Genomic DNA, 10,058 nt, shown 5'->3' with positions numbered 1-10,058 from the left:
AGAGAGAGAGAGAGAGAGAGAAATACTCATGTTTGTTGATGATTCTCAAGTTTAGAATAACAACAAAAAAAACTAGCATATTTGAAGTTCTTTTTTTCCCCTAGCCCCTACTGTTAGTGATGTTAACTTTTGTCCCATTTACAATCCACATTCTAACAAATCCTCACCCTTTATTTTTGGTATTAGTCCCAGAATCCCATCATTCATCATAATGTTGATTCCAAACTGAATGAAAGCACATAGAAATAGGAATGGAAGTTAGATATTTTGATTATGGTTTGCTAAAGTGGTGCTGAATAGTATTTGAGTTGTAAAAATTGTCTATATAGTTTCCTGCCCAAACATGATGAATCATAATAGTTTTTAAAAGAAAAACCTCTGAAGAAAATGAAATGTAATATGTGTCCTTTTTCATTAAAGCCTCCCCCCAAAAGATACTTATTTTACACATTTAGTAGTGGTGACAAAATATATTTTAAGTTTATGAAATGTCAGAATAAAAAAAGGCATAGGCATTAAAATAATGAACTTAAATGTTTCTTGCATAAGTCTTTTTACTTTGCTACATTTTACAGAATACAATTGATTTGAGAGGAGACAATTACTTAAGTTTTAGCAGCCAATTGAAAAGCCTTAATATGAGGAAATGAATTTTAGTATTGTAAAAAGAACACAAGATTTTGCTGTCAAAAGACCTGGGTTCAGAATTCCAACTAGCAATTAACTCATGTGACTTGGGGGAAAAAATCACAACCTGACTCTATGAGCTTCCTCGTCTATAAAGTGAGAATAATTGAACTAAACATCGCTTAAATCCTTTCCAGTTCCAGAGCTTGTAAAACATATATATAAAAAGAGTTTATAATTAAGCTAATTTCTAATAAACTTGAATGACCTGGTATAATTTGTCTTCCATCATAGATGTAGTACCCACTTTAATGGGAATTTACCTTCTTTGCTTATAGTGTGTAAGAATGAACTTGTAGCAAATTTTTAGCCTGATATATTCCCTTCAGTGATATGTCTGTGAAGGAAGTTTGGAGGAATTTGGTCCACTGACCCACCCAATTCAGTTGATATAGTCACAGGATGTAATCACAGATGATGAGGTGTTAATGTGTTAATGGATTTAACACCTCATCATCTGTGATTACATCCTGTGACCACATCAACTGAGCTGAAGACCTAGGGAGACCAAATTCTCATCTCTTACATGTCTTTCATATGAAAATGAAGTTTTCTTTAGAGCACCTTATGTTTCTGCTTCTCAAGGTTAATTAGAAGGATTGCTATGCTCTCCCTAGCATGCAAAGAAATTGCCTTGGTAGCTAGACAAAGAGTTAAGTGAGGTTTATTTTCAGTTGAAATTAAAAGCTGTTTTAGAGGACTGATTGACCTATACTTTAACTAGTAGAAAATTTTCCAGAGGGTCATTCATATGTGTAAAACCCTGCACCTTCAAAGGACTTTTAGGGGAATATAGCCATTGTCTATGAAACTGTTAGTCCCTTTCTCTCCAAGGCTACCTTGTTTCAGGTTTTATTTGTTTTACTTATACATACCTACATCTGTGTATGTTTTCTCCCCATTCTGAGTCAGTCTCTCTGAAGACAGAGGCTGCTTTGTTGTCTTTATTTCCCCAGTGCCTAGCACAGTGCCTGGCACATAGTAGGTGCTTAATAAATGCTTGCTGATTGATTGATGATCCACCTGTAGGGCTTCTATTATAATGCATATAATTTCATTGTAACAAAAGTAACTTAGGCTCCTACAAATGAGTGTTAACCCAGAAACAGATTGCTGCCAGCTGCATTTGTGCCACGTAATAGGCAGCTGCATAATGCAGTCCCAGACCATTCAGTGAGTAGAATCCAGTTTGAAAGCACAGGTGTTATATCCTTCGAAAATTGTTGAAATTCCTGTTAGAAAGCATCAGATAGAGGTCAGTGGAATCCTTGCACCTGTCAAAAGTATTAATTGTTCCTGGGGCCAAGAGGGCATTTGGGTGAAATAGAGAACCAAACAGTATTATAAATAAGTAAAACATAAGTGCCCATTAGACATGTGTCAGTTTTTTGTGTTGCTATCGAGAATTTGTTTTATTAACAAACCTCATTTCAGACTCTTCTTAAGTTTTACATGATATTGCATAATTACGTTTCAGAGCATAGCCAGGTTATCATAAAACCTGGGTCAATGATGAAGTCCTAACATGAAATGAGAAAACAAAGCTGAAACTACCAATACAGTTCCTAATCAGTAAAATTTTGATTGTGCCTAGTCATGGCATGAACCATATAAAAATCATTTTAGTTAATTTTATGAAGTGCTTTAGGATTCACTTCATAAAATTAACTAAAATTATTTTATATGGTATTTTATATACCCACTTTGAATATGGACATCCTTGATATTCTAAAAATGTGTAACCTTTCAAAATACTGAAAGAAACTGGAGAGTAAATTTCTGACATGGGAGAAACCAAAATCTGTCCAGTTTCATCCTCTGTCGCCCTTGCTCAGCTCTTCAATCCGTGCTGGAAATGAAGCATGTCACTTCATACATGGAGTCACTAAATGCCAACCTAAACTTGACTTGCTTCTCTGTAAAATTACTTCTCTGACATTTGCGTGAACCATTTTTTGGCTATTCTAGTTCCCACTGATTTCATTAGAGTATAAACAAAAAAACCTGCTAATTTCACAAAGTTCTTAGTTAAGCTGAGCAACAACATAACTACAAATATGAAAGCAAGATTTTTCTTGCAGACGGTTTAGAGTGAGGGTCTTAGCCTTTTCATGACATGGAGCAGCATAGTGATAAGCCTCTGGACTCTTTTTAAGAATGTTTTCAAATGCATAAAATAAAATATATAGGATTGCAAAGGAAATTAATTATATTAAAATAGTTATCAAATTAGTTTTTTTATTGGAGGGGAGGCAATTAGGATTCAGTGACTTGCCTAGGGTCACACAGCTAGTAAGTGTCCTTGGAAGGACTTTGAGGCTGGATTTGAATTCAGGTCCTCCTGACTCCAGGGCTGGTGCTTTATCCACGTGCCACCTAGCAGCCTCTCAAATTAGTTTTTAAAAACAAATTCATGGACCTCAAGTTAAGAACCCTGGATTCAGGGGCAGCTAGGTGGTGCAGTGGATAGAGCACCGGCTCTGAAGTCTAGAGGACCTGAGTTCAGATCCAGCCTCAGATCAAACACTTGACACTAGCTGTGTGACCCTGGGCACGTCACTTAACCCCAACTGCCTAAACAAAAAAAAAAAAAAAAGAACCCTGGATTCAGAGTATAGATAATCCACTCAGGAATAGAGAATAGAGAATGAGTATAGACCTGTAGTAACTCTTTTATCATACTGAAATTTTGCTTCAAATAGTCCTCAAAAATTTCAGAATCAGCTGGCACCAAAAAATCAATGTCTTAGGCCTAAATATTTATGGGATCATAGCTGTAATGAACCTCATAGATCATTCAGTAAAACCCTTCATAATTTTACAAGTTAGCAAACTGAGACCCAGGTTAAATGATTTGGCCGTGGCTACACAACTCGTAAGTAGCAGAATCAAGGTTTGACGCTAGGTCTTCTGATTCCCAATCCAGCGCTGTTTCCACTGTGCCGTGCTCCCTCAGCGGTGTTGTAGTGTAAGACTGGAATCTCACATTACCCAATCAGCACCTTGCTTTGCATCCTTAGCCACCAAGTGATTTTCCATCTTTTACTTAAAGACTTCCAATGAGAGACAACTAAACTGCTTTCAGATAGCTCTAATCATATGGAAGTTGTTTTTCCTTCCACAAGTCTTAATGTGTCTCTTTTCATCTTACACCTTTTGCTCCAAGTTTGCCCACTGGTACAAAACAAAATAAGCTTGATTATTCTTCCATCTCACAAGCCTTCAAATACTTGAAGACAGTTGTCTTTTCTACCCCCTAAATTTTCTCTTTACCAGGCTGATCATCCCCAGTTCCTTCAAGTTATCCTCTTCCATCCATTATGAAATTGAGTCCCTTCACCATCCTAGATGCCCTCCTGTGGTCACTTTCCATTTTATCAATGACATCCCTAAAATGTAGTGCCCAAAACTGAACACAGTGATCAAGGTAAGGTTAGTCAGCCAATCAGTAAGCATTACGCACCTACTGTGTGCCTTGTGCTATGCTAAGTGCTAGGGTTACCAAGAAGGGCAAAAGACAGCCCCTGGCCTTGAAGAGTTCACAATCTAATGGAGGAGACACAAGCAAACAAATTGTACAGTCAAGCTATATACAGGATAAATGAAAAAAGCTTTCTGTAGAGGGTGGGGTTTTAGCTGGGACTTGAAAGAATCCAGGGAAGCCAAGAGGCAGAGATGAAGAGGGAAGCATTCTAGGTATGGGGTACAGACAGAGAAAATGCCTGGAGCCAAGAGATGGAGTGTCTTGTTGGTGGAACAGCAAGGGGATGGGGTGAGGGTGGGGAGTACGGAGGGAGGCCTTGGAAGGACTTTGAACACCAAACAGAGGATTTTGTTTTTGATCCTGGAGGTGATAGGCAGCCAGTAGAATTTATTGAGTAAAGGCATACACATATTTAATGTGAGATGCCAGTCTAAATTTAATACTTATATTAAATTATATTTACAGCTTTTCCAGTCCTGAACTCACTGGCTGAAGTCCTTCTGTTTATAGAACATTATGCTACTATGTTCAATTGCTTCTGAGTCCTATGTATGTAATTTATTCCATTAATCAACTTCTCTATTTTTTAACCAGTACCAAATAGTTTTAATGGCTGCTGTTTTGTAGCATATTGAGATCTGTCTCTACTAAACAGTATTTCTTCCTATTTTATTTTCATTATTTCCCCTAAGAAACTCAACTCATTGTTTCTCCACATGAATTTTCGTATTCTTTCTAGTTCTACAATGTAAGTAAACCTTTGCAAGTTTGATTGGTATGACATTGAATCTGTAAGTAAATTTCAGTACTGTTGTCATTTTTATTATGGTCTTACATCCCAATTATGAAGTTACCACCTCTGTAATTACTTAGTTCATTTTTTATTTCTGTAATGTTTTCCAATTCTATTTATATATTTCCTGTGTGCATGTTAGTAGTTGGATTCATGAATATTTTATACATTCTATCGTTATTTTGAAAGGATTTCTTTTTCTATCTTTTCCTGCTTGGTTTTGTTGGTAATAGATACAAAGACTGATGATTTTGTAGGTTATTTTATGTCCTTCTGCTTATTAATTGTAAAATAATTTTAGTTGGCTCTAGTTCTCTAAGAAAACCAACATCTCTGTAAAAGGTAGTAATATTGCTTTGTCTTTGCCTATGCTTATTTTCTCAATTTTTTTTCTTGTCTTATTATTGTAGCTAAAATTTCTAGAACTATATCAAAGAATAGTAGTGACCTTTTGCCTCTTTATTTTACCCCTGATCTTGCTAGAATAGCCCTTAACATTTCTTCTCCTTTACAAATAATGCTAACTCTTAGTTTTAGATAGATAATATTTACCATCTTAAGGATAGTTCATTCCTCTTTTTTTAAAACATAAAAGAATATTGTGGTTTGTCAAAAGATTTTTCTGCATCTCTTCATATAATTATGTAATCTTGTTTTTTTAAATTAATAAGGTCTATTATGTTTATAATTTCCCTTAATATTGAGACAACCCTGATTTCCAGTATAAATCCAGTCATATAATATTTTAATATTTTGTATACTCACTAATATTTAAGTATAATATTTTTAATATTTTGTTGTAGCCCCTTTGATAATATTTTATTCAGTATTTTTGGGTCATTGTTCATTAGAGATATTGGTCTACCCCACCTTCTTAACCAGGGGTCTACAGATGCCTGAAGGATTCATGAATTTGGATGGGGGAAAAAATCTTTATTTTAATATAATTGGCTTCTTTTGTAATCCTATGTATTTTATTTCATTCAGTTAAAACATTATTCTAAAAAGAGCTCCATAGGCTCTACCAGGCTGCATCAGGGTTTCTAGATACATATATACACAAAAGGTTAAGAATATTTGACCTATAGTTTTCTTCTCAGCTGTATTTGGCTCCTTGAAAGTGTTTGGTAGGACTCAATCTTTCCCTGTTTTTGTAAACAATTTATGTATTGGAATTAATTGTTCTATAAATATTTAATATAATTTACTTATAAATCTGTCTGATCCTGGGATTTTATCCTCTGGAAGTTCCTTTATGGCATATTCAAATTCTTTACTTGAGATTGGGTTATATTTAAGTTATCTATTTCTTTGTCTAATAATCTGTGTATCCTGTATTTTTGCAAATATTCACCTATTCAATGTATTAAGTTTTTGCTATATAAACAGGGAAAAAGTTTTAAATAATTTTTTATTACTTGTTGGTTTTGTTGGTAATAGATATTTCGTCATTTCTTGGGACTTCCTTTTTGATTATGGCAGTTTGGTTTTGTGCTATTATTTTGGATAATAATAGCTAACATTTACATAGTGTTTTTAAGATTTGTAAAGCACTTTACAAGTAGTCTCATTTTATTCTCACAATAACCCTGACAGGTAGGTGCTATTATTATCCCCATTTTATAGAGAAAGAAACTAAGGTAGAGAGAGGTTAAGTGAATTACCCAAAATCATATAGTGTCGCAGGCAGGATTTGAATTCAGGTCTTCCTGACTAGGTCCAATAAGCTACCTCTTCCTGTGATAGCTAGCTGGTTTTGGATCAGATTAGCTAACATTTTATTTATTTAAAAAAAAAAACAAAACAGCTCCTGATTTGTCAATTTAATGGGTTTTGGGGCAGCTAGGTGGCGCAGTGGATCAAGCACCAGCCCTGAACTCAGGTTTCAAATCTGGCCTCAGACCAAACACTTGACACTTACTAGCTGTGTGACCCTGGGCAAGTCACTTAACCCCTATTGCCTAAAAAAAAAATTTAACGAGTTTATTATTTTCAATTTTATTCCCTTTTTATTTGTCTTTTTAAAAATTTATTCCTTTTCTAGTTTTTTAGTTGTATTATTGTATTTAGCCTAATTCACTAACTTGTTTGTTCCATTTTTGTTTTTTATTAAAGTCTTTAGAGATATAAATTTTCCCTAAGAAGGCTACATCCCAAAAGTTTTGGTATGTTGTCTCATTTTTGAAATTTTTAAATGAAATTATCTACTCTTTGTTTTTGTTCTGTGGCCCATATATTCTTGAGGATTAAATTGTCTCCCTTAAAGCCTGAATCTTTTTTTAATGTTCTTTGTAGATGATAAATTTTATTGTGTTGTAGTCAGTGAAGAATGTTTTTAATATTTATTTTTCTGAATTTGCAAAGTTTTTATTCCCTAGCACATGTTCAGTGTTTGCAGAGATGTGGTCTTCCTAAGGCAGCGGACAGCAAGACTGTGACCTTTCTGATCCTGAGCACAGTGACACCTCTCTTAATGCAGCCTAAGACTTTTTTTTAACTCTCTTGCCATATCACACTGTTGACTCACATTTCACTCCACATTTAGTTAACTAAAATATCTAAATCTTTTTTTCCAAAAAGACTGCTGCTGTCTAGCCACATCTTCACTATAATATACTAATGAAGTTGATTTTTTTATCCAATTGTGAGATTTATATTTATTCTCTTTGAAATTATACCTGTTTTAATTTGGCCCAATGTTTCTAACCTGTCAAGATTTTAAAATTTTGACTCTTAACATCCAGTGTGTTAGTAATCCCACCCACCTGTGTGCCATCTTCTAATATGATAAGCCATTTATGCCTTTATCTAAGTCATTAATAAAAATGTTAGCACAGAGCTATGCACAGATCCCTGGGGCGCTCCCCTGGAGACTTTGCAATCAATCAGTCCTGTTTCCCCAAGTTCTTAGTGTCTTCCCCTGCAAGATTACCTTGTATCAACTTTGTGTGTGTCTATGTGTGTATGCTTTCTTTCCACTATTAGAATATAAGCTTCGCGAAGACAGAGATTGTCTTTATTTTTTCTTTTTATCCCCAGCATTTAACATAGTACTGACCAAATAATAAGCACTTATAAAGGCTTGCTTTTTGGTAGACCTCTTTGTGATTTGACAATGAACCAGTTAATCATTAATCTCTGAATTTCATCTAATTCACCTAATTATACAGAAATATCACCTAGCCCCCATCTCTCCATCTTCTATATAAGGATACTATGAAAGATTTTGCCACTGTTCTGTAGGTAGGCTGTATCGTCAGTATTCTTCTAGGTTAGGGCAGTGACCTTGAGGGAAGCAAGAAAAATAGAGGTCTTAGCCCTTGGGGTTGAGAGGTATCAGAGTAAGGTAGGTCAAACTAAAGAATAGGAACGAGCCTACCAGGAATGAAAACAACAGACAAACAAATAAAACTCCTTTTAGTCAATAACACAAAATGTACTTTCAATAAATCTTCTAAGCTTTATCGAGGACATTGTGTAAATTAAATAAAATCACAGCACATAGGTTGTATTTAGATAAACCTACCTTTTTCATATTTAATGTGTTTTGTAGGTTAACTTTCTGCAAAAAAGGGCATCCATCCTTCAAGAGGAATTGTCAGCATACCACAGCAGAAGGTACGGATTGTAATTAAGAATGCCTTCTGATTGATTGTGTCACTTTGCACCTGTGAGTCTTGGGTAACAAAGTATTAATTTTTTGTTAAATGCTTAAATAGGATGGCAGTTTCAAAAAGCATCTTATTCTCTGTAAATAGGTTGACTTTAAGAAGTCACCAGCCTCTTTTAATCACAGTACTTAGTTCTATTAGAGCAAGATTAAAGAATCTGCAGGTTCATTGCAAGGCCAGTGCTTGCCTCAGTCTTCATGACAAGACACTGACTTGGTGCACACTTGGATCTTTAAGTAGATGCAGCCTTATTTTATGATAACAAGATGATGCAGTTCCCAGCATCACAGAGCACGTATTCTAAGTACCAGAGCTCTAGAAACTCTTGCTCTGTCATAGATATTTACACAGTCCAAAGTAAATAGATGGTGGTGTTGTAAACACTTGCAAAGACTCAGTTACCCTCAGCTTATCTTCCACCTGAATCCACTGGACCTTTTATAATAAAGTTTGTTTAATTAAGTCATTGATAAAAGCTACATGTTTGTGCAAGCCAATTTGATTGAATTGTCAAACGACTGATCAGCGTGGAGGAGGGGAAAATCAGTCAGGATTATTTTAGCCTCTATATGGCTGAATATTTCACTGTTTAATAGGTTATGTTGACCTGATATAAATACACAGATTTCTTGCTGAGTTTGTAAATCAGTTGCAGATACAAAAGCTAATGAAAGAGGTAACTAAGTATAATACTTTCACTTTCAGGTAACCAAAGGAGAAAGTACAGTTGCTGCAGTTACTTATTTCTCCTAATGGACTTCTTTCAGCAGGTTTGAAGATTTAGATATTGTAAATTGAACTGTGAGATCAGTGAATATTTTTATTAGTTAAAAGAATGTAACTAAGATCATAAAATGACATTCATCATTCACACTGCGGTTTTTTTGTCTTTTTTGTGTCTACCTGAATTATTTTTTAATTCTTTTATTTCTGGTTGTCATATTTCACTTGTGTGTTGAGTGTGTGCTAAATACTGCTTATATTGGAAAGTAAAAGTATTTCCACCTCTGCATCTCTTTATTGCTTTCTAATAGAATTTTACCTATTACATATGACAAAAATCATGTTCATATTATATTTTCTCAACTTTTAAAACATTCTATATTGTTTTCATGTTCCTGTAATATTAAAATATCCTTTTGTGTCCTTTAACATTATTTTTACCTTTTTGCACATGTCATTTACTAGCATCTTGGTCCTGTGGTATTTCTCCCTTTAGGAAAATACTAAAAGCCTGTACTGTACCAGAGGAAATAACCTTTCCTTTAGATAGGAACAAATCTGTAACTATTGCTTAAAGTTGAGATTTTAGAATAAAACCACCAGATCTCCTGATGACAGCTAAGGTACTTATGATATTGGTTCCCACACACAGACTTCAGGAACTAGAAAGAGAACACTTTGCAGAATGAGCCACAGCATT

The 10,058-nt window shown here is 34.7% G+C and overlaps 1 protein-coding gene across 6 annotated transcripts in view; it reads left to right on the top strand.

Annotated features, from left to right (window-relative positions):
* Positions 1–9,506, top strand: part of CEP112 (centrosomal protein 112) — a 496,208-nt gene extending 486,702 nt beyond the window's left edge. For all 6 annotated transcript variants that reach the window (XM_027873031.1, XM_027873032.1, XM_027873026.1 and 3 more), the window contains 2 exons: positions 8,518–8,582; positions 9,341–9,506. In XM_027873031.1, the coding sequence (XP_027728832.1) occupies positions 8,518–8,582; positions 9,341–9,344 (69 nt within the window). In that variant the 3' untranslated portion in view covers positions 9,345–9,506. The remainder of the gene's footprint in view (positions 1–8,517; positions 8,583–9,340) is intronic.
* Positions 9,507–10,058: the final 552 nt, after the last annotated feature.

Source organism: Vombatus ursinus, unplaced genomic scaffold, assembly GCF_900497805.2.
Source record: "Vombatus ursinus unplaced genomic scaffold, bare-nosed wombat genome assembly UNPS02014801.1, whole genome shotgun sequence".
NCBI lineage: Eukaryota > Metazoa > Chordata > Mammalia > Diprotodontia > Vombatidae > Vombatus > Vombatus ursinus.
The sequence above is the reverse complement of the archived record's forward strand: the minus strand, read 5'-3'. Positions and strand labels throughout refer to the sequence as shown.